General features: G+C 44.3%; 1 protein-coding gene across 1 annotated transcript in view; it reads left to right on the top strand.

Annotated features, from left to right (window-relative positions):
- Window positions 1–25,287, top strand: part of VIT (vitrin) — a 115,756-nt gene that overhangs the window by 38,571 nt on the left and 51,898 nt on the right. The window contains exons 4-7 of the mRNA XM_057743649.1: window positions 6,219–6,375; window positions 14,134–14,267; window positions 17,183–17,260; window positions 24,567–24,758. Coding sequence (XP_057599632.1) covers window positions 6,219–6,375; window positions 14,134–14,267; window positions 17,183–17,260; window positions 24,567–24,758 — 561 coding nt within the window. The remainder of the gene's footprint in view (window positions 1–6,218; window positions 6,376–14,133; window positions 14,268–17,182; window positions 17,261–24,566; window positions 24,759–25,287) is intronic.

Genomic DNA, 25,287 nt, shown 5'->3' with positions numbered 1-25,287 from the left:
TATTCTAGCAAAGAGCTGATTGTTTCAGGCAACGTCGCCTTCCTTTGGGGGATGACAACAGTCTGTCAGGTGGAATACCTCACTGGTGCCGACGAGGAAATTCCAGAGAGACTTGCTAAGATTACATTCCTGGGAGAGGTTCAAATTGCAGTTAGGTTAGGCATTGTCTTGGTTTGGTGGCATGAGCTTAGCACAAGTGACTCCATGTTGGGCCTGCTGTCTTTCTTTCGACACCACTAAGTGGGGTTCTTTCTGAGGTAATGAAGATGTTGTGGAATTAGATGATAATGGTTGCACAAACTTGTGAATATACTATAAATCACTAATCATACACTTAAGAGGGCCAATTTTATGGTATGTGAATAGTATACCAATTTAAAAAAATGAAATTTTCAAAAAAGAAAACAATTTCTTCTGAAAATAATGTTGTGCAGTCCTGAATACAGTTCTAGCAAAAACAGCTGTTAATACCTTAGTCACAGTGGGACTATTAATTCACCCAGTGCCCATGTGATGTGACCCATGAGGACTCCCCAGACCTCACCATGGACCTCCCCACCACCCACTCACTGTGCTCCAAGCACACTGGCCTCCTGTATGTTTTTCAAACCACCAAGCCCATTCCCACATTATGGTTTTTGCCTTGGTTCTTCTTTCTGCCTGGAAGGTCCTCCTAGACCTTTGCTGGCTGGTAACTTCTCATCATCCAAGTAAACATGGTAGGAGAGTAAGTAGAGAGGAATACAGTGGCCAGATCTTTTAGGGCCTCACGGACCATCTTAAGGAGCTTGGACATTAGGGCAGTAGGAAGCCAATGAGGGGTTTTAAGCAGGAAAATGATGAAATGTGATTACATTTTTTAAGTATCACACTGGCTGTTCAGTGGAGAAAGAATTGAGGCAAAGGGTGGGCAACATGGAAGGAAAAAGACAAGCTAGGAGGCTACTGTGTTAATAGTCCAGACAGGAAATGTCAGTGAACTGGACCAAGGTGGAGGTAGAGAGAAATTGCAGATTTGGAAATAAAACTAACAGGACTTGCTAATGGATGGGTTCCATTCATCCTTTCATTCATCCAGCAGACATTCTGGTGATCAGCAGCGAACAAAACACACAAAAATTCCTGTCCCCATGGAGTGTATAGTCTAGTAGATGAAAGAAGATGTAACAAACTGCAACCCTGAAAAACTAGTAGCATTTGAATAGCTGAAAGGAAAAAGGGTTCCGGGTATGAGAAATGATACAAGCTAAGTTTGTAAGATAACATGCATTTGAGAAGTACCAGGGATCCGGGTGCCCCCTCCAAAAAAGAAAAAAAAAAAAAAAAAAAGAGAGAAGTACCAGGGAGAGTACTGGCAAGCCCAGAAGTTCCATGGAGGGCACTGTGGAAAGGCCTTAAAGATTTTGGAATTTTTCCTCAAAGCAGCAAAAAGGTATTGATAGCTTTTGACCAAAGATTCAAATGGTCATCTAGCAATCATACTCCTGGGCATATATCCAGACAAAACTATAATTTGAAAAGATACATGCACCCCTATGTTCATTGCAGCACTATTTACAATAGCCAAGACATGGAAACAATCTAAAGGTCCATCGACAAATGAATGGATAAAGAAGATATGGTATACATATGCACGCACGTGCACACACACACACACACAAAATGGAATACTACTCAGCCATAAAAAAGAGTGAAATAATGCCATTTGCAGCAACATGGATGGACCTAGAGTTTATCATACTAAGTGAAGTAAGTCAGAAAGAGAAAGAAAGCTACCATATGATATCACTTATATGTGGGATGTAAAATATGACACAAATGAACTTATCAGTGAAACAGAAACAGACTCACAGATATAGAAAACAGACTTGTGGTTGCAGAGAGAGGGGAGGGGAGGGAAGGATTAGGAGTTTGGGATTAGCAGATGCAAACTATTATGTATAGGATGAATAAACAACAAGGTCCTACTGTATAACACAGGGAACTGTATTCAATATCCTGTGATAAACCATAATTGAAAAGAATATGAAAAAGAATATATATAACTGAATCACTTTGCTGTACAGCAGAAATTAACATGACATCGTAAATCAACTACACTTCAATAAAATAAAATTTTTAAAAAGATTCAACATGGTCAAAGCCTGTTTAAGAAAAATGGAAAAGAATGCTTTGCAAAAGAATTTGCTACCAAGGAAGAATTAACATGATCTGGTCACGGGTGTCAGGTTCAAAGAGAAGGAAGCATTCATCTTCAGATTTTATGTGATGGTCATTTTGTTTCATTAAATTAACACTTTTGCACAATTTTCTTAAAAATAGAATTTTACTGTAGTTGAATATCACAGTCCAACAAAATTAAGTTTCATATCAAAACTGTTTATGCATAAGTGCTTTTATGTTATAATAGTTCTTTCTCATTAACAGCCAGGAGGCAAGTTTACAATGGCCTTCTCTATTTGATGAGAACATTTATCTTCCCGAAGCAAGGTGGCTTGCCTGGAAAGCCGCATTCACTGAAAAGATGAGTGGAAGATAAGAAGCAGATGATACAGTTTGATTTGGCCTCTGCATCACTGGCTTACTGTGTGTGACATCACCCAATAATCACTCTGTTATTAGGTCAGGCAGAAGACCCAACTTAGAGCAGAAACATTTGCGCTTGTGCCTCTAAGATTCCAATGTTGCATGAAAATAGCAGCTCAGACAGTACCAGTTTTGCCTAGGAACCCTCTGAGATCAGTACAGCAGACAGTGACCTCAGTGGGCAGCATCTAAAGGTTATCCTTTCGTTCTAACCATCTGGGTTGCAAATAGTTCTCTTTTCCCTGTGTCTGGTGCCAAAGCCCTCTAGGAAGGAATCCTTGGCAGATTCTGAGATGTTCTAATGTGCGCTCTGTCAAGAAAATGATAAAGGACATGAGAAGGCAAGGTAATCTTAAGGAATCATATGGGGGGTAAGCAGAGCAGATGGCTAAGGAACAGGTCTCTGCGCTGTTTCCACTCAAGCAGTTCTGGGCTCCCCCAGGATCTCTGTGACTTTAGCCCAGAGTTCTCTCACTTCCACCAACAAAAGTCCACTCAGGAAGGAATGCAAGAGTCTCTCTTCTTGCTTTCTCCAAATGTTCCTGGGAATAAACCTTTTTACAACTCCTAAGTTCTCCCCCAAGGTTAATAGTGGGGCTGTACCATTCCCCATCCCCTGAGTCTCATTTGCCAAATAAATGTCTTCCTGCTCTCTTCACACCTAAGATGGACACTTCTTGAGCTGCCTTAATTTTAACTTGTCCTCTGAAGGAAGTCTCATTTCTGCACTTTTGGGCTGAAACCCAAAGAGAAACAAAAATGAACCTAAACAACAGAAGGGAGAGAGAAAAGAAGACCTGAGCTTTAAGATGGAAGAGTTCAAAAGCATTCGGAGGAAATGGAAGGATAAAGCATTCCATTTGGGCCTTAAGTCGATGGATGGAAGACTCTTGGAAGGTTACAAGAAAACAGACTACTTCACAAATAACTGAGAAAATACTGTAAAGGAATAACATACTCAAAGAAGAGTGGCCAGAAAGATGCAAATGACTGCTTCTTGCCGACTGGATTTAGACATTACACTTTCCGATGATTTTGGCAAGTACTCTGAAATTGTAATTAGCTCACTCTCTCCAGCTTAATTTTCCATACAAGTTGAATGAATACTTGGCCTTTAGCCACACTTTGTCATTGCACCCTCTTCTTCAAAAGTTCATGAGCATATGAGCTTGATTTCATTTTGCCCCACCCCCACTCCCGATGGAATGAGTTAATTCACCAACTTTTCTCACCAATTGGGTAGAAGTAAAGCAGCAGATCTTATTTAAGGGACTGCTCAGGCCTTTGTAAAAACAAGACAAAACAAACAAAAAAACAAATTCCCCCTACAGGAAGGGGTGGGGGGAGGGGGTGTGGAAATTGATTAGCAGGAAGCAAAATATTCCCATGTGACACGTTCCCCCTTGTCTTTTTAAACCAACTATTTCATGGAAAATTCCACTGCATGTGCACCTGTCTTGCAATAGGTTTGATCACTGTATGACACTCACACAATAAGCTTCAAGATAGAGCCCCGTTTACAACTCCAGAAGAGTTGGATTGGCCTCCCAGGAGATCCAAAACCTCAGGGTGCCAAAGTCACATCCAAACTGAACAGAGCTTGTCACTTCCTATTTCACAGAACTAAGTGCCAAGAAGGAATGTTTTCATTTTCTTTACATCTAAGGGAGGAGATACATTTGGGATTGGGGCAGTGATCTGTGGAAGGGAGGAGAACTGAACGCATTTAGTTACACCCAGTGATGCAACAATTAACTAATTTAAAGAGAGACTACACAGGCATCTTCAATCCCAAAATTGCCTTTTTAAAACAATACTCTAAAGCTCAAAGTAATCAATGCAGCCTTGAGTATCAGGGCTTAAAAGAATGAAAGATAAAAAGAAAATGACTTTGGAGAGGAAGCAGCCTGTGGTGGAGAGAACGAAACCACAAAACCACTTTAAGCACAGCGCTCCCTCCTTAATGTGGGCCACAAATTGTTTTAGCCTGTAATCACACTCAGCCCCCAGGCCCACGAGAAGGACTTCCATGCTGGCCCAGCCCTGCATGGCCAAGATTGTCTGGGAGGGGTGTTTAGGAAAAGGGCAGGAGTTCTTAACTTCAGTTCTTTCTCCAGTCTGAATGAAATGTAACTCTGCTCCATTCAGATACATAAGGGTTAAAAAAAAAAAAGTGCATTTTGGATACAGATGGAAGCCATTAACAACTCGGAGACCATCTCAGTAACCCAGTTAGAGGATGGGTGGCCTGGCAGAGATCCTGAATCTGTGTTTGTAATCACAGGCTCTTACCACTGGGCGCGGCTTTCTTTCTACTCCCCACCCAATGGAGACATCCCCTCTTCCACTGTTCAGTCCTTGCATGCATGCTTCCAGCCCCTTCCTTCAAGGGCAACTTCATTTACTAGAAAGTTCTTCTTGGCAAAAAATGCCTCCATAGAAAATCTCCCCTTTAGTTCTAGCTTGGTCCTCTGACGTCACAGCACACGACAGTCCTACTTGTGAAGACAGCTATACTTACCTCCGAATGCTCAGCTTCTTATGGTCAAACACCCCATCTCTGCCAGGCAGCCCTCACATCTGGTGGTTTCCAGATCCCTCCTGAGCCTGCTCACTCTTTGAATGGTGCTTATGTTTCAGAGCCCCTTCTAAAGAATACATTCCTAGCTTCCAGGCACTCGTATAGAATTATCTAAGAAGCCTTTTCCTTCAGGAGATTTTGAGGGAAATTTTTTTCAGGGAAGATGCAGCCATACCCCCTTTTAGGTACTGCTAGCATCTACACCATCTCATTCCTAAGCAAGCTTTGGGCTCCAACAGCCTTGCCTACAGAATCCTGCTAGCCTGGCAATGGCATCACCAAGCCGAAGAGGAGGGAGGACAGAATGAATGAGCTTTCCCTGGATACCCAGCAGGGCAGTCCCCAGCCTTCCACCGAGTGTTGAGGCAGATGAAGAAAGATCACTCCCATCCTGACCCTGGACCTAGGACCCAGCCTCTAGGACTGAATCAAAAGATCACTCTCATTATCTGTCTCCCCCATCCAAAAACCTTCCATGGAGTGGAACCTCCTGCAGAGAACACAAGCACTCAGGCCCCCTTCACCTGGCCCGGCCCTGCCCTCCCCGCAGGCTCAGCCCAGGCCCTCTGCTGCAGCAGCCCACACTGTCCTGGCCGGTCCGACCCAAGGCTCGTACTCTCTTGCTACCTCTTCCCAATACCTTTCCTTCCTCTTGTGAGGTTTTCTGTGAGTTTCTTCTCTTCTTGGGCTAGCTCCAGAACATCTGAAAAACCAGTATTCTCTGGTCGTGGACTCAAGCTGACATTTCTGGCCACTGGAGGTGGGTCTTTTCCCAGATTTCTCTTCTTCAATTAGTTAATTATTTGAATAAGCACAGGAATGAGCCTCTCGTTCTCACTCTCAGCAGGTTAAATTCAGTGGACGGTGATTGCTCTTTTGGTCTGAGGAATGTTGTAATTACCTCTTTACTTTCATTATACAGAGGGGATCCGGGGTCAGCCCAGGCTCTGGCTTTTAGAGATTAAGTAAATGAACAGTTATGACCTAACAGTCACCCCATACATAAGCTGATACCACGAGGTGTAATCTTGACCTCATTTTGCATTCCCAGCTGTGCCTCAGATCAACTGCGATGTGAGAGCTGGAAAGATAACCAATCCCGAGTTCACTGTGAAGTGTCCAGCAGGATGCCAGGACCCCAGGTACCATGTTTATGGCACTGACATCTACGCGTCCTACTCCAGCGTATGTGGTGCTGCGGTTCACAGGTGGGTGGTGCTGAGCTACTTAAGAACAACGCCATCAGGGTGTGGGCAGGGAGTCCCCAGTGCAGGGTTGCCTGATTAGCAGGCAAAAACGAACACATTTAACTGAGCATCCCATATTTTATCTGGCAGCCCTATCCAGGGGATGACCTAGAATCTGTGCATGGCCCTGGATCTCTTTGCAAGTCTTTTAAGGAGGACTGACTTCTCTTTATACCTTAATGGGGAGGGGAGGAGAGTCCTACTCTTGTGTGTTCACGACAAAGAAACCAAAGTTCTTGATGATGTAAAGCATTTTTTCCTACCTGTATGTGCTGAGCAAGGGAATAATAGGGACATGACTAAGGAAGGCCCAGAAGTTTAGAGAAGAAATGTCACAGCTCCAGTTGATGGCCTGGAGACAAATGGGAACAGGAAAAGTGAGAGGGAGGGTGACAGGTGATCTGGCCTGGTCAGCTGTTGGCTTGGGATCCGGGAAAGAGGACAGGAAGCATGACATGCTTTGGACTCTGTCACTGCCTAAATGAGGAGAGGCAAGAGTGACCTTCACAGAATCCTCACACCTCTTTTGCTTAGGCTTGGAGTCAAAACACAGGCAAATGCATGTTTACAGAATATCTCTGATAATAAAGCTGATGGGTATGTGTCAAGCACTCTGCCTGTGTTATCTAATTCAGCCCTCGCAATTCCCCTGTGGGGTAACTACCACTGTTATCCACCTCTTAAAGGTGAAGAGAGGTTGAACAGCCTTTCTAAAGCCACGCTATTAAAAAATGTCAGAGTGGGGACTGGAACCCAAGTTCAGCTTCCATTCACCACCCAGCACTGCTTTGAGACGTGGCTCAAAGTCAGTGCTTGGCTGCCGGATACTGGATGAAGTTTCTCAATTGTTCAGGCTTCTGGTATCTTTTTCTTTTTCTTTACTTGCATGCCAGAACTCGACTGTTAGTTGTATCTCTGCCAGAGAGAGGGGAGAGGTAACATTCATTCCCTCTCAAGGTGTCTAGTCGGTAGCCTCTCTGAAATTTTGGGAAGCAGTAAGAAAAAATCTATGCCTAAAATAAGATTTAAGAGTTACTAACAGATTTTGTCGGTCATACTCTTTTTCCCCATCAACACAGAGATATGAAGAGCTACCTGGTTTTTCAATGGGAGCTCTACTAAGGATAAATAGAGGAACATGAAAGAAAACACCAAATGCTGTTTCTTAACTCCAAACCATGGAATAAAAATATTTTGTTTTCACCCTGAAACCGATTTTGTACAAGGCAATATGTGAATCTACACATGAACATGTACTCAAACTTGTGCATGCCCCCCACACAATCGCTTGTACACAGGCATGCTTCCTACATGTGCTTGAACACACGTGTGTGCTCACACACACCCTGACATACAAATGTGCATGCCCGTACAGCTCCACTGACACCATTAACACGCTCTGGTCTGTGTCTACATAGACCCTGACATATGCTGCACAGGCTGAGCCTGTCTTAATGCTGCTTGTATTTCACTGATTGTGATCAGACATGGTTGGCAGTTGCTTCCTCTGGCATTTGCTGGCAATCTCTTGCCTTTGCTTGTTTCCTATGTAGTACAGAGCCTCACAAGTTAATGTGAACTCACCAAGGCATCATCGTAAGGACAGTAACCCTTACACTGAGATCCTCTCCTTCTAGCATCATCTCAGCCCTATGAGGCTGCAGTTAGCATCCCCAGTTGTTAGAAGAGGAAGGGAGGCATAGGGAAGTTAATTAAATTGCTAGTTAGTTCCAGGATTAGAACTTGTGTCCCCTGGCTTCCAGCCCAGAGCCCAGGTGACACATTTACGTAAGAACTGAGGGGTCCCAGCACTGCTTAATGTACAACGTGAGGCCACAAGGGGGTTGTAGACTTTGGAGCAGTCAGAGTTGGGACAGGCTTTATGATGGATGGACACACCTCTAGGGAGAAAAGAAGAAGGACATTGACAAGGACCAGGACTTAGCAACCCCAGCATTTGGGTTGGAACATAGGAACTTGCTGGGAAGAATATAGATGAGGGTAGAGGGACAGAAGAGAAGAGCTTGACTGTTTCAAAAAACAAGATTTGCTGCTGGAGCAACTGAATGCCTTGTCGCCTCCTGGACCAGTGACTGATATAGTAGGAAACTGTTTGGAAAGAAGCAATCAGTATCCATAAGGAGGATGTATAGAGGTCTTAAGGGAAAACAGACAGAAATTTTGGATAATACCAGTTCCGTTTTTTACAAACAGAACAAGTCTGTTTTCAGAAGGCAGGATTTAAGACAGAGGATATGAGTGGGAAATACCTGAGGGACCTCCCATCACTGTCCTGCCAGAGTCCCCTGCAGTCAGACCTGGGAAACTGGAGAGAGCATACTTTGGTTTAGAAATTTAGATGTAGCTTAAAGGATTTAATTTTCATACAAAGTATGATCATCAAATGCCTTATTATGAGTGATCCCCTTGATTCTTTCAAACCAAAGGGATAATAAACATATTTGAGGCATCGTATTTTGGCTCAGTCTTGTCCTGAACTAATTTCTGTGCTTAAAGTGGGACCAAGGCCTGGGGAGAGTGGAGAATTCTCTGAGATGGGACAACAAAGAGGCCATCTCCATGCAGAGCATGGATTTCTGACCCGATGCTCACCTTGAGAACGGCAGCCATTCAAAACCTGGCCTTGTGGTGGGCAGTCCCTTTTCTCCAAGCCATGAAGCTGACCCTCAGCTTATCCCAGTGCCCTGGTACCAGGGTCAGGGAGGAGGTGAACCTCAAGGCCATATTCAGCATCGTGCAGGGCGTCTGAGGGAAGCAAAGGAGTGGAACAGGTTTTGCTCTTTCAGAGAATGTCTGTGACATGCCTCCCCCGAGTGAGGATACAAACGAATCGCGTTCACATGAATTCACCAAACTACCTGAGCCCCCACCTGCTTCGTAAGCGCAGCCACAGTCTTTCAGTCTCTCTCCCTCCTCTGGTATCCCCTGTGGTGGTCAAGTGTCCTGTGCATGTCTCCCCTAGGACGTCTGTCACCTCCTGGAGTTGATAGACCACTGACTACCCCAGGATCTGCCCTCCTCTAGGAGGATGTCTGGGAATATGCACGGCTTCCAGTGAAGTCCACTCACACGACGAAGCATCATTCTTTTCTTCAACAGGAAAATCTCATGAGAAGACAAGACTTCTATATCCTAACCTTTCCCAAAGTCTGGGGTTTTGGTTTTATGTAAATGTCACAAGGGATCTCAGCCTCCCAGTCCAGCCTGAGAACCCCACAGCCTTCCCTGTTCCCTTCAAACCACCTGAGCGAGGCAAAGCTCAGCCCCACTTCCTCACTCTGAGTGGCAGTTACAGTGCTTCTGACTTTTAAACAAGAGTGAGCGCCCGCACATTTCCTCAATACAATGGAATATAAATTTAGGGGTAGAATAAGTTCTCGGGGGGGGGATCTAAAAAGATAAGAGCTATTTCTATTTCCCCCACTAATTATAAGTAAGGGATAATTTTTTTTAATAGTTTGAATTCTCAGCCTATGCCAGTGGTGTGCTGGTAAACGTTTACCAAAAAGCCCTCCAAAAAGGAGTGGGGGTTGCTGATTCACCAATGTCTGTGGTATAAATACTCCCACCATGGCCAATTTCAAGCTACTGTTGTGAAATGAACCCGTTGGCATAATCCTGAAGCCTAACAACCAGCTTTCACAAGCCAGCGTGAGTGGCGTCTGCACACCGACAGGCCTTCTAATGCAGAAGCAAAAACATTGTCCTTTTATAAGAAAATTTCCAATCTAGTTGGGCTACAAAGTTATCTCAAGGAATTTTTAGGAAAGGGCACAAGACCAAATAAAATCAGAGTCTCCGTGGTAAGACAAGATTCGAAGGCAGTGATAGGAAGGGGCACAGCAAAGTCCTGGAGAAGGAGGGGTTGGGGAGGATATACAGGTTCTCCAGAGCAAAGAGCTGCATGAACAGAGTCACGGGAGTGCGAGTCATGCGGGCGGTCAGGGGAGCAGGAGCCGGCCTGGCTGCAGCTGGGAGGAGTGAGGGGCCTGAGTGAGAGCCCCCCGGAGAAGGGTGGGCAGGGTAGCAAAGACATGATGGAGGAGTGAGGACTTGGTGTTGGGAGATGCCCATGGCTTTTGAACTCTGAGAGACAACTGAGACCAAGTGGGGCAAACCCAGGATTCCAGGTCAATTAGACCTGGGTTCAAATCCCTACCTTGCACTATAGAAGTTACAAAATCTGCAGTGAGTCCCTTGACCTGTCTAAGCCTGTCTCTGTGAAGTGGGAATAACAGCATTCCCTCCACTCCACAGCCAGTAGGTTTGCTGGGAGAACTCGGTGAGATACCATTAGTGGGAATGATTCTAGAGCAATTAAGTGCTTCACATGTCAAGCATTATTATCACTTTCTTTCCTTCTGAGTTGTTGGGAAGTTGAGTGTTGAAAGTTGTTGACTCACCATGAAGGTGGGAGGGCAGGAAATGGCAACACTCATTCCTGTATGGAAGGAAGGGTGTTGATGGGAACAAATCTAAGGACTTTTTTAGCTCCCCCGTGCTGTAAATTACAGATACCCAAGGGAGCCATGTTAGGCTCTGGGGCAAGGAAATGACATACTGGAATCCCTGCTTCAGTGGAAGCAAAGAGGTAGATATATGTCAGTTACTTCACATCAGGATCTAAAATCCTAGAAATTAAAGGAACAATTTCTATCCTTTGGTACTCTTTTAAATGAGTTTAATTTAGTTACACACACTCCTCCCCTGGCCCAAAATAAAAGGCATACTTTGCTTTTAAATATGCCATACCACTCTTTGAAATAGTTGGAGTGGTTCTGTGATGCCACAAAACCAAATTGGAAATTGTCAGGGAAGAGGTTTTACTTCAGGGAGAACTAGTGGGAATTCAGAAACCAAAGAAAAGAAATTTGAGGCATGGTCAGGTCCTGTAATATGAAAGAGAAGGACATCCAACCTGGGAGGTCAGATGTCAGGCCATGTGATAGAGACACCGTTCTTGGGGGTTGGGCTGCAGGTCAAGGTGAAGGTTTTCTTACTCTCCCTGCTTACCTACCTCTAAATAAAGATGGTGGCCAAAAATCACTGATAAAGATAGAGGCAAAAATACTCAACAAAATACTAGCAAACCAAATCCAATGATACATTAAAAGGATCATCCACCATGATCAAGTGGGATTTATCCCAGGGATGCAAGGATTCTTCAATATCTGCAAGTCAATCAGTGTGATACATCACATTAACAAACTGAAGAATAAAAACCATATCAATAAATGCAGAAAAAGCTTTTGACAAAATTCAACATCAATTTATGTTAAATGCTCTCTAGCAAGTGGGCATAGAGGGAACTTACCTCACCATAATAAATGCCATATATGACAAACCCACAGCTAGTATTCTCAATGGTGAAAAGCTGAAAGCATTCCCTCTAAGATCAGGAACAAGACAAGGATGTCCACTCTTGACACTTTTATTCAACATAGTTCTGGAAGTTCTAGAACTTCCAGAGTAATCAGAGAAGAAGAAATAAAAGGAATCCGAATTGGAAAGGAAGAAGTAAAACTGTCATTGTTTGCAGATGACATGATACTATACATAGGAGATCCTAAAGATGCTATCAGAAAACTGCTAGAGCTCATCAATGAATTTGGTAAAGTTGCAGGATACAAAATTAATACACAGAAATCTCTTGCATTCCTATATACTAACAAGGAAAGATCAGAAAGAGAAATTAAGGAAACAACCTTATTTACCATCACATTGAAAGGAATAAAATACCTAGGAATAAACCTACCTAAGGAGGCAAAAGACCTGTACTCTGAAGACTATAAGATGCTGATGAAAGAAATTTAAAATGACACAAATACATGGAAAAATACACCATGCTCTTGGACTGGAAGAATTAATATTGTCAAAATGACTATAGTACCCAAAGTAATCTACAGATTCTATGAAATCCCCATCGAATTACCAATGGCATTTTTCACAGAACTAGAACAAAATTTTTTTTTTAATTTGTATGGAAACACAAAAGACCCCAAATAGCAAAAGCAATCCTGAAAAAGAAAAATGGAGCTGAAGGAATTAGGCTCTCTGACTTCAGACTATACTGCAAAGCCATTGTAATCAACACAGTATGGTACTGGTGAAAAAAACAGAAATATACATCAATGGAACAGGATACAAAGCCCAGAAATAACCCATGCACCTATGGTCAATTAATCTACAACAAAGGAGGCAAGAATATACAATGGAGAAAAGACAGCCTCTTCAATAAGTGGTACTGGGAAAACTGGACAGCTATATGTAAAAGAATCAAGTTAGAACATTCTTTAACACCATACACAAAAATAAACTCAAAATGGATCAAAGACCTAAATGTAAGGCCAAACATCATAAAACTCTTAGAGGAAAACTTAGGCAGAACACTGTTTGACATAAATCTTGGCAATATCTTTTTTGATCCACCTCCTAGAGTAATGAAAATAAAAACAAAAATAAGCAAATGGGACCTAATTAAACTTAAAACCTTTTGCACTGCAAAACCATAAACAAAATGAAAAGACAACCCACAGAATAGGAGAAAATATTTGCAAATGAAGCAACTGACAAGGAATTAATCTCCAAAATATATAAACAGCTCATGCATCTCTATGTCAAAAAAACAAACAACCCAATCCAAAAAATGGGCAGAAGATCTAAATAGACATTTCTCCAAAGAAGACATACAGATGGTCAAAAAGCACCTGCAAAGATGCTCATCATCACTAATTATCAGAGAAATGCAAATCAAAACTACAAGGAGGTATCACCTCATACCAGTCAGAATGGACATCATCAAAAAGCCTACAAATAATAAATGCTAGAGAGGGTGTAGAGAAAAGGGAACCCTCCTACACTGTTGGTGGAAAGGTAAATTGGTATAGTCACTATGAACAACAGTATGGAGTTTCCTTAAAAAAACTTAAAATTGAACTCCCATATGATCCAGCAATCCCACTCCTGGGCATATATCTGCAGAAAACCATAATTTAAAAAGCTGCATGCACCCCAGTGTTCATTGCAACACTATTTAAAATAGCCAGGACATGGAAGCAACCTAAATGTCTATCAACAGAGGAGTGGATAAAGAAGATGTAGTACAGATATGCAATGGAATATTACTCAGCCATAAAAAAAAAAGAATGAAATAATGCCATTTGCAGCAACATGGATGGACCTAGAGATTATCATACTAAGTGAAGTAAGCCAGATAGAGAAAAACAAATATCATATCACTCACATATGGAATCTAATTTTTAAAAATGCTATAAATGAACTTATTTACAAAAAAGAAGCAGACAGATTTTGAAAACAAACTTATGGTTACCAAAGGTGGGAAGGGATAAGTTAGGAGCTTGGAGCTGACACACACACACACTACTATATATAAAATAGGTAACCAACCAGGACCTACTGTATAGCACAGGGAATTCTACCCAATATTCTGAAATAATCTATATGGGTAAAGAATCTGAAAAAGACTGAATATAGGTGTATGTATAACTGAATCACTGTGTTGTACACCTGAAATTAACACAATATTGTAAATCAACTATCCTCCAATAAAAATTTTTTTAAGTATATAATATGCAGAACAAGAAAAAAATAAAGACGATGGCTGGTTTCATAGTCTGTTGATATGCCTAATGATATTCTTCTGTTCTTTGTTCAAAAACTTTTTTTTTCTCTTCACAGTGGTGTGCTCGATAATTCAGGAGGGACAATACTTGTTCGGAAAGTTGTGGGACAGTCTGGCTATAAAGGGAGTTACTCCAATGGTGTCCAGTCATTATCCCTTCCACGATGGAGAGAATCCTTTGTCATCTCAGGTATGCCCACACCCTGAAGAAATGCTGCCCTACAACTGGCACTTGGGTTAAGTGACCTCACGGGTTGAAATGTGCTCTTTTCAGTGTGCTGTTAGTTTTAGTGTATGGCCTATCTCATTTCATAAAAATCTGAAGCATTAGTTCTTCTGATAATTAGGATCCTGAAACAATGAATTCTAATTACAGTGATAAATCACTATGAAGTCTGGAAATATTAAAAGGCTCCAATTACTCTTTTTAAACACACAGCAGCTATCAGTAAGTCCAATCAAACTTTTAATTAAGTGAATTACATTTAATAACTTGGGTTTTTGAACTACTCCTTTTGTTATGCTAAACGTGCCTAATACCTGGAAGCTTATTCCTTGAGAATTCTGGTAAATGAATAGATAGGGACAGGCTTCTAGAGAACTGAGCAGCAATTTTATTTGAGACTTCTTTTTTTAATTAATTGTTTCACTGTTTAGTCAGTTCTCACTATCTGGCTCCACAGGATTTTATAGATAATCATTTTCACTCTTTTTTTTTTTTTTTTTTTGCCCTCTTCCAAAGAGGTAACGTCAATGTGCTCATGGCTAGTGTGACTTCACAGGAAAAAGATAACCAAGGATCTTTGCAGTATCATGACTTGCCTGCTCTTGCCTCTTTTTTTTTTGTGAATTTCCACAACCTAAACTTTTATTTTGAAAATTTTTAAATTTACAGAAAAATTAAAAGAATAGTACAATGAATACCCATATTCCCTTCACCCAGATTCACCAATTGTTCATATTTTGCTACATTTGCTCTGTCTATCTATTATCTATATTTTATTTGAACTGTGTGAAAATAAGCTGTGGGCATAATGATACTCAGCATACATCTGGTAAAAACAAAAACATTTTCCTAAATAACCACATACCACACCTAAAAAGTGAACATTGATACACTAATATTAATAAGTGAGAAATAATAAGAAATGGTTCTTATTCAGTTGTACCCAACTACCCCCAAAATATTCTTCACAGTAATTTCTTCTTCTCCTTCTCCTCCTCCTCCTCCCCCTCCCCCTCCCCCCTTCTTCTTCTTTTTGGGGGTGGGTGGTGGATCTACAATCCAATCAAAGATCATCCATTGCATTTAGTTGTCATGTCTACTTAGTCTCCTTTAATCTAGAACTGTCTACCACACACTTCCTTTTTTGGTCATGAGTAGTGATGATATTTTCGAAGTCTGAGCCAGTCATCTAGTACTATGTCCCACAATCTGGACCACAGACAGGTCCAGCTATTTCCTCGTGGTTGGATTCAGGTTAAATATTTTGGCAAGGATGCTATATACGTAGTATCATAGCATATCCATTGTGTAGTATCACAAACGGCCATATCAGGACACACATAATGTCATTTTGTCCATTTGTTGGCGATGCTAAATTGGATTACTTGGATACTTTACAATATCTCTCCAAGGTAAAGATACTTTGTAATTCATAGCAATCTGTAGGGCAATACTTCCTAACAGCGTGAATAGCTTGTCTCCCCCAGAATTTCACCCAGTGACTTTAATATCTATCGATGATCCTTGCTATAGCAAGAATGACGTCAGAAACTGCAAAATTATACTTGTTCCAATTCTATCATTTCTTCCACATCCATATCATTATCCATACTTTCTGAATTTAAAAAAAAAAAACAAAAAACAAAAAGAAACAAAAAAATCCAAGAGTCTTAGAGACCGAGGCAGTAAATGAATGGTAAAATAGAAACAGAGGCCTGCATTTCCTTGCTCCCAATCCCAAGCCTTTGCTGACACGCTGTTAATTCTGTCTGCTTCCATGACTCTTGCAGTCCCTTGTGCCAGGAGGACCTTTGGCGAAATCAGGCACTAGATTCTGTCCCACCTCCCATTTGACACTCCTCACCTCTCCTCCCCAAGCCCATCCTATAAAAGTGTTCCCTCAGGTTGAGAGTTTAAAATGCTTTCACTGTGTAAATATCGCATAACAGGTAAGACCGGTCCCAAGGGTGTTTAAATTTTAACAGAGATCTAAGCACTAAGATAATTCCTCAGTTATACTTATTAAGCATCTGCTACATTCCACATACTGCTCCGGGCCCTGGGGATTTAACAGCCACCAAGTGAGACAAATTACCTGCCTCAGGGGGGCTTCTGCATTCTAGTGACACTTTCCATTTCGTTGTGGAATGACGCTCCTTGGTGGAATTTCAAGCCATACTTCCTGGCGGTGGGGACTCCGGGCAGCAGGCTTTTCAGGCATCTTCAGTCACGCCAGGCTTGGGACTTGCCTCCCCAGCCCCGATCATTTTTCTTCTTTATGCCTCTGTTATTTCCCTGATACACATTCGCATTCCTTCTGCTCACTTGGCAGCTAAACTTTCTCTCCCTGGGTGGGCAGCAAATGGTTGCTTTCAAGGCCAATCTCTACTTACCTACTTTCAAGTTTCTCTAGTGCCATGGAATTCAGATGGGTCCCACAGGGTCCGTGAAAGTGAGAGGTAGCGGTTCATGCATAGCCAGCCGCGGACCAGAGCTCTCAGCATCCAAGAACAGAGCACGTGGAGGGTTTTCCATTCATCTACTGACCCGATTCAACATTCATAGAGTCCCACGTGTGAAAACTTCACTTCCCGGTCCCATCGTCATGGGCGAAATAAGGGTTGCTCATGTTAATTCTGAGTCATGGAGATTTTATTGCTTTCTTTCTAATATTAATAAAACACGGGCGATACAGGAAGACAGAATGCCACTTGACTTTCTCATTGTACTCAACAATTTAGCAAGGGAGGGGGATGTGGAGACTCACTGATTTCACTGAACTCAAGAGAAACAAATCTGAAGGAGGGAATCAATTTATCAGAATGCAACCATCTAAAACCCCTAATTCCAGAAATAAATTGTTTTTTCTTTTTTTGCAGAAGGTAAACCCCAAAAGGGTGTAACCTACCCATCGGCTCTCACATATTCATCATCTAAAAGCCCAGCTGCCAAAGCAGGCAAGTGTTCATGTGTGATTTCATCTAAATATTCTGATTTTGTAAACAGGCAATAGTGTGTTTTGGGAGATAGGGTAGAAATTAGCATCTTAACCAGTCAAGCTCCACTGACTCCAGTAATATTTTAACAGATGCCAGGAACATGGGCACAGAAATCAATGGGCTGAAGAGTGAGGCTTTGTTTTTTGTTTTTGCAATTCTGAGGTTATCTCTGTGTTTGTGTCATTTTCATTCAGAATGACTGTTGCCTTGAATTTTATTATATTGTTACTTTAGAAGATGACATGACATTCTGTGTGGAAATGTTCCCTGGCAGCTGAAAAGGAAAAGACTGTCTCTACTTAGGTATGAAACGAAGGGAAGCAAAGAGGATGTTGTGGCTTCCGTGATAACAGCAAGCAGCTAATCTCAACACCCCAGGCCAAAAATACACTGTCTGTGAGGTTGTGCCGACCCAGCTTCCTGTGAACCACGAAGGGGGTACAGGTAGAACTCAGGCCAGGAAAATACCTTTTTCTAGGTTTTGGTGTGAAAGCAAGAACTGTGCTGTACATTATTGTCTTTTCAGGGGAGAAGGTGTATTTTGATTTCTCATGCAAAGAGAAGCTGTGTGTTGTTTTATGGTGGGATTTGACATTACTTCCAGAAACTTGCAGGGCTAGCTGACTTTGTTCATGTACTTAAGATGAATGCGGTTTAAGAAGAGGTGATAACAGCGAGCATTTACTGAGCTTTTGCTGTGTGCCAGGCACTGTTCCAAGAGCTTCACCTGATTGCTGTATTTATTCACTCCAGCACCACCAAGGATACGTACTATTCTTAGCCCTAATTTATAGTTTGAGGAAAATGCAGCACCAGAGAAGTTTAGTAACTTGCCCTTTGCCACACAGCAAGTAAGTAGCAGAACTTAGAATCAAATCCAGTCTGGCTTCACAACCCTCTCTCTACACTGTTATCCTATGTTTTCTTATACTAACTACAGTGTATATAAAGAATCCTGATTTGAGGCACCTTAGCATTCAAATAAGGAATGTTTTTCGTTTCCCTCCCCTCTCCAGGTACTCTCCAACTGTGTCTTTAATGACTTCTGAATTATTCCAGTAATCGAGACCGTTTTTGTTTGTATGTTTAATTGCAAGGAATCAACTGTTCCTTAACCCCTCCCACAAGCTGGCCGCAGATGGTGGTGCCCCGTGGACCATTTCTGAGATGTCACCTGTCCTCTTCTGGTGTGGACGTGGGGAAGAGGACTTGGTGACAGGGGTCTCCTTAAGTGGCTGGCTAGTTGGTGGAGGGAGTGTGTCCCTGGCTTCTCTATTGTCTCATCCACGTGCTCAGTGATTTCTGCGCAGGTTTTGTGCGTGGGTATCTCGGGGCTGGGCGGTGTTCAGCTGTCTCCTGGCCCCGCCCCCGTCTCTGAGTTAGGGACCCCAACCCTTAGCAGCAGCCCCTTCACACAGAGTCACGGGAGTGGCTGCGGTTCTCCTCTTCCTTCTTGGGGCCTGAGGAGAACTAGGACGGGATGAGGTTGCTCATCTTTCTTGTCCCATCTCGCCTCACCTTTGGCCTCCTGAGCCCCTCCAGCAGCACCCCCTCCCCCTCTTCAGAAACAGACCCCATGTTCCAGGAAGCCCTCCAGCTTCAGGGACCACATGCCAAGCACGCTGTTTTTACCACGAGAGGAAGAATACTTCTCGACTCCCAGCATACACCCGCAAACGTACTGAGCTCCAATCCTGTGGCGCACCAGGTGGGCCCCTGCGTGCTGCAGCTCAGAAAGGTCAGCAGGAAATGAGGCCCCATCCCACCGCCCTTCACAGGGCCTGTGGTCTTGATGCGAGTGTCTCTTGAAGCCCCTTCCTCTGGCCTGGGGAGGAAAAAGCTTGAAGGAAAGGAGGGAATGTCCTCTTACCCTGAACACCCCTCTCCCCCAAAGGTGGCCTCAGACCCCTCCCCTTCTTCCGGTCCTGTCCTTCTGCTGACCAGCCTGGGTCAGGTGGGGCTGGTGATGGTGCAGGTTCTGCTGGGATGGCCTCACCCACAGGAAGTTCGGTGGCACCTCCCCTCATGCAGAAGGGGGACTGGGGCCCTCTGGCTTCAGCGTTGGGCCGTAACCAGAATCCGAACAACAGGAAGAGTCCCGCGCAAATTCCTGTGACTGTAGCCATCAGTTATCAAGTGCTTTCTCTATGCCAGATACCTGTCCTACACAGTGACCCTGAGACAGGGTGCCGGGTCACCCCCATTTCAGATAAGGTTCAGCACCTTGACCAAGGGCACTGCTCCGACGGGCCCCTACAGTATTCAAACTCCAAGTGCATCCCCTCAAAGCAGGTCAAGTTGAAGGGAGAGGGGGTGGAGGGGAGAGAAACCAACTACAGCCAAACCACAACTTAAATGATTAAAAACCTGTTGGTTTCTGTGTCCTCCATAGCAGAGATCGTTTCCAAAACTTCTCTGTCTGCCCCAGACACCGTGGTCCAGCTTAGCACAGCTCACCCCAGCAGGCCTGACTCACTCATGGGCAGGAGGAGTACGGAGGAGTAGCAGTGCCTTCTCATACTTTGCTGCTGTGTACTTTTACTTTATTTTACTTTCTTTTATTTTTTGGCCACGCTGCAGGGCTTGTGGGATCTTAGCTTCCCAACCAGGGATTGAACTTGGCCCTCGGCAGTGAAAGCGCAGAGTCCTAACCGCTGGACCGCCAGGGAATTCCCATGCTGCTACGTACTTTTAAAATTCACAAAAGCCATAGCTAGAACATCAGGCATGGCTACTGTCACCTGTCCCCTCTACCAAACCATCTCCACCTTCGATGACACCATCACCAGGTATCACTATATCAGCCTCCTATCACAAGAGTACTCACAGTTGTCAACGTCTGAAAAATTAAGTTCATTCACTCCTTCAATAACCGTGTATTGAGCACCTTCTCTGTAGCAGACTCTGAGCTCAGCTGTAAGAATTCCAACACGAAAGGGAAACTGGGGTCTTATCCAGCTTCAACATTAGAGGAACCTCTCTTTCAAGTGACGGCCCCACCAGGGAGTGCGTTTCATCAATTCAAATAAAAACTTCCAGTGAGAACCGTGAAAGGGTGCCCCCTTTGGTGCTGCTCTTCCTTCAGGGGTACAATTCCTTTAGAAACGGAAGGAAGCAGAAGCAGTGGAGAGTGAGGGCCAGCAGCTGCTCAGGTCCCAGCATGCCCCGAGGAGAGGCTTCCTGAGTCTCCGAGAATGTAAGTGAACAGGTAAATCAGGGGAGCACGACCCCCCAAAGCATAACAGCCCTCTTTCATGGGAAACTATCTCACTCACGAAAGAGGAAGCATCTCGCTCTGCTGTGTGCAGCTCCTGCTGGGGACACACATTCCTGAGATGTAAACGCTGTTCCCAGGGCAGTTAGCAACCACCACACAGGCAGCTGTTATTTGGCTGGAGCCTCAAGCTACTCTGAGTTCAATAAAAACAGGTAAGTGTTGGTTTGCAGACATTCCCCCAAAGCTGGGAAGGCACGTCGCCGGCACGCAGCAAGGGAAGGGAAAGGAAATCTGAGCAAGAGTGTCAGGAAAGCCTCCTCCGGACTCCCCCTGGCCATCCCGTGCCCCGGAAGAAAATCGAGCCCAAGTTTATTGTAGTAAGTTTGACTGTTCAGGGACCTTCTGGCCTCATTGCCAACACCCTCCGAGGCCACCCCTTCACCCTGTCTTGGGAGTAAGACTACTTCCACCAGAACTCTGGAGACCTCGGGCCACCCTCTGAGGGGAACCACATTCAGGAATCGTGGAGTGACTCATGAGTTACCTTCTAGTTTGTTCCCCTTTTGTGGAGAAAAAGTATGGAATTTGGCATCAAACAAATGTAGGTCAAATCCTGGCTCTGCTACCTGCTGTCTTTGTGACCCAAGACACATTTCTTGACCTCTTGGAAAATCTGTCCTTTATCTTAAAAATGGGAATACTTGCATCACTTTCAGGACTGTGATTAATATGTCATATGTGAATGCTTCTGCAAAAGAGGTGCAGAGTAGATAAGGAGGTTGGGTGGCTCCCACGAAGAGTGCTGCTCCTTCTAGCTCAGAGGTCTCCTGCCCTCATGCAGAACCTTGAAGCATGTTGTAAGTTCTCATGGAAAGAGCCAAACCCCTCCCTGTCGCTCTGACCGCAGGCATTGCTGCTAAACGGTCTCAGTTTCCTTTAGTCACTGCACATTGCACACCTCCTGAGAGCACTGTTTTCAGGAAAGGGAGGTGGGTCTTGATGATTTCAGCTGCTGTCATTTATTGAAGGCCTACCATGTGCCAAGCACTGTGCAGCCCCCTTACAGACATGATCTCTAATTGTGACAACAGCCCCCCAAGTAGGTCTGACCATCCCCATTTTACAGCAAAGGGGTCCAGGCTCAGAAAGCTGAAGAAAGCCTGGTGGCCAGGCTGGTGAGGGCTGGAGCCAAGAGCCCAGCCCAGCGCTGGGTGTGGTTCTCAAATCAGATCTGCAAGGCCCTCCCCAGATCAGTGAATCAGAATCTCTGTGACTAGGGCCCTGGATCACCCCCACTGTGATCCTAATGGTGACCAGGTGTAGGGAGCTGGCAGGACCTCCTGGTGCTATTGAGAAGGTGGTTGTGCTGTTGAGGAGCTGTTCTTGGGCCTTGTCCAAAGAGTAATATGTTAAGCCTAAGGGAAGTTTTGAAATGTTTTCCCATGAACATCTGTGAAAAAACACCAAACATCCATGTATCTGACGTTGTACCAAGAAACTACTTTGGTGGTTTTATTTCAAATTGCTCGAAAGGAACCTGGTCCTATGAAGAATTCACTTTGGATCACATCAGGCATTGTGTTCAGTAAGGAACTGGGAACATTTGGGGTAGACTATATTCTCTGTCTCCCTCCTAAAGACAGTACTGTTCTGTGAAGGAGAACAGGCAAAAATGACTAGGTCTTCCGTGGAAGACCAGGGAGATGGCTGTGTCGGTTGAATTTACGATGTCCTGGAAAACATCTGTGTCCTAAGCAAGCAACACAAATGGCTACCCTCAGGATATTTAATCTGCTCACACGCAAATCAGTATCAGCTAAGGCAGACTGGGGGTTCAGAAACCTCAGAATTAGCCAATGTGAGGAAAAGAGACCCCAGGCCCTCAGTATCCGAAGAGTTTAAAGTGGCAAAAATATCCACTATTTCCAAGAAGTTTTATTTTTAATTAAATGAATTGTGGTTTGATTAATAATTTGCAAGTAAAATGTACTGTCAGTATATTTAATATATTTCTCTCCAAGTTAGTAATGATATCCTATTTCATAAAATATACAAGTGATTCTATTCAATGGCTTTTCCCTGTATGAATCTGGGCCTGCATCTCCCTAAAGAGGCATTAATGCCTGGTAGCATTTACCAGAGGGTATAACAGAAGAGTACTTTAGAGAAATTAGAAACTTCCCTAGGACTTGTTATGAAAGCTCAATTCCTTTAGAGTAATGGAAACGTCATAAATCACGCAGGTTTAGTTTTGCCCGAGGATGGCGTGAAGACTGGCTGAACCCCTGAGGCCGCTGCCAGCTCTTCAGCAATTTGTCTGGCACCGTCTCCAGGCGGATTTAAAGGTGACCAACTGTTAGCACGCACTGGGGTAAATGAGGGATCCGCTTGCTGCCTTGCCAGGCTAATGCCTGCGCGAGCAGACGGGACGGCCGACTCCAGCCCAGTTCCGGGGTGCTGTGTGCTGACCTGCTCTCCCAAGTCAATGCCGTGACTCCCACAGGAGGTGGCAGTGTCGGGGTGGGCAAACAAGCAGGTGCCAGGGCCGGGCAGTGGGTCTGAGCACCCGACCCCACCTCACGGGTGTCTGCGTGGCTGGCCAGGGCTGTGGTCGGACACTGCCCAGCACGCTGTGCAATGTCAAAGAGGAGGCTGGGTGCTTCCCACGAAGACTGCAGCTCCTTCTAGCTCAGATGCTACCCCCTTGGCCTGCTGTTCTGTGTACCAAAGATGCTTCATCCCTAAGCAGAGGTAAGGCTTGAGCTGGGATGCTGTCATAGGCTGAAAAATGACCCCCCAAAAGATATCCACGTCCTAATCCCTGGAACCTGTGAATGTTTTCTTATATTGCAAAAAAGGGGTTGCGGGGAGGAAGGCAGGGAGGCTTTGCTGCTGTGATTAAGGATCTTTAGATGGGGAGGTTATCAGGGATTGTCTGGGGGCAGGGTTGTGAGGGACACTAAATGCAGTCACATGTATCCTTCTAAGAGGGAGGCAGAGGGAGATCTGACACATGCAGAGGAGGAGGCCACATGAAGCTGGAGCAGAGAGGGAGCGGAGGACGCTGGCCTTGAGGATGGGAGGGGGTGTGGTCACAAGCCAAGGAATGCCAGCAGCCACCAGGAAGTGGAAGAGGCAGGAAGCAGATTCTACCTTAGAGCCTCTGCAGGGAGCTCAGTCCAGTGATACTGATTTCCAACTTTCTGCCTCGAGAACTGTGAGAGACTAAATTTCTGCTGTTTTAAAGCCACTGAGCTTACAGTGATATGTTACGGCATCCCCAGGGAACTAACACAGATACACAGGTGTGGGAGCTGGCATACCTGCCATGGGGTCCAGCAAGCACATGTGACGGGTGGCTGTCGTTCCTTCCCAGGACTAGGGTGCCGTTCACTTTGGGGACCATGTTGTGTCTTCTTCTGGCATAGACCCACGGTTCTCAATACAACCCCAAGGCCCAGTGGGCCACTTGTCCCCATGCCCTCACACTAACACATTAAGACTCGTTTAAACTTATGGAAACAATCCAAATCATCACAAGGGATGAAGGGCACAACTTCGAAGAAGCATCTAGATGGTCCTTACCGTCTAATTAATTCCATCACCCCATTCTACAGATGAGGAAACTGGGGCCCAGAGGAGGTAGTTGGCTAGTCATGAACCACATCTAAACTAGAGCATCTAAGACACATTCTCGACAATAGTGAAAGCCCTGAAAGCACCCCCTATCCTGAGGCCAACACTAACCAAAATAGCAAAAAAACACGTCCACGAACCATTGCTTCTGGTGCACAGCAAATTAATTTGACGGTTAATTGTGTCTAGCCTTGTCTATGTTGCTGTCATTTTGAGCTGCCTTTTAAATATTTTATGGTTCTCTCATCTTTGGTTTGTACATTGGCTTATTCCTCCATCCACATTGTACATTCCTCCAGAGCAGCTAACACAGGACCTTGGTTACAGCTAGTGTTCAAGAAATATTTATTTTTGTCCTGAAGAGACTACCGGCTGTTTCGTAAGCCTCAGTGTAATTTCACTTTCTTTCAGGTGAAACCACAAAAGCCTATCAGAGCCCATCAGTTCCAAGAACAACCACACAGCCAGTCACCCTGATGCAGGTACCGGGGACCACCACAGTTGAAGCCACCCACACCACCTTGCCAAAGCCATCCCCGTCTGCAGGCTCTACCACCGGCAGCCTCAGACCACAGCCCGTGGGCCAGAGAAGCCAGGAGCTGGGTCAGTAGGTAGACTATGTGTTGCCATGTGCTAGAAAAATGGGAGACTGGGTTTTTAGAGTTAATAGCTCTGTCTGAATGCCTGTGTATGAGCCCGCCTCCCACCTTTTGAGCTGGGTGAGGGGAGGGCGCCAGAGACCTGGGCTAGGGGTGTGTGTCATGCCCTCCCAGGTTCAAGGGGGTAAACCTGAGTTCAGGACCAAGCTAAAAGCTAAGCAAACTATGTAGAAGGGACTTAATATAGATTTGAAAATAGGACTGCTGTTAATCGTACTTTGGAAGGTAGGATATTACATGAAACTTTCCCACTGCAAAATCCCCATTTCTCCAAAAGCTCAGTTGAAGGGATAATAGATTTCTATGTAAACACTTCTGGGTTTTGTTTTGTTTTAAGGGACAAACTGAATACTCCTGGAAGTCTTCAAATGTTAGAAGCAAACAAAACAAAAAGAATCCCTTTAGGAAAAGCCAGATAGCTGAAGTTTTTATTCCCTTTCTGATTGCTTTTGGCTGACCACTTGTATCCATTT

This window comes from Hippopotamus amphibius, chromosome 7 (assembly GCF_030028045.1).
Source record: "Hippopotamus amphibius kiboko isolate mHipAmp2 chromosome 7, mHipAmp2.hap2, whole genome shotgun sequence".
NCBI lineage: Eukaryota > Metazoa > Chordata > Mammalia > Artiodactyla > Hippopotamidae > Hippopotamus > Hippopotamus amphibius.
Note: the sequence above shows the minus strand (reverse complement) of the source record. Positions and strands in the feature narration are given on the sequence as shown.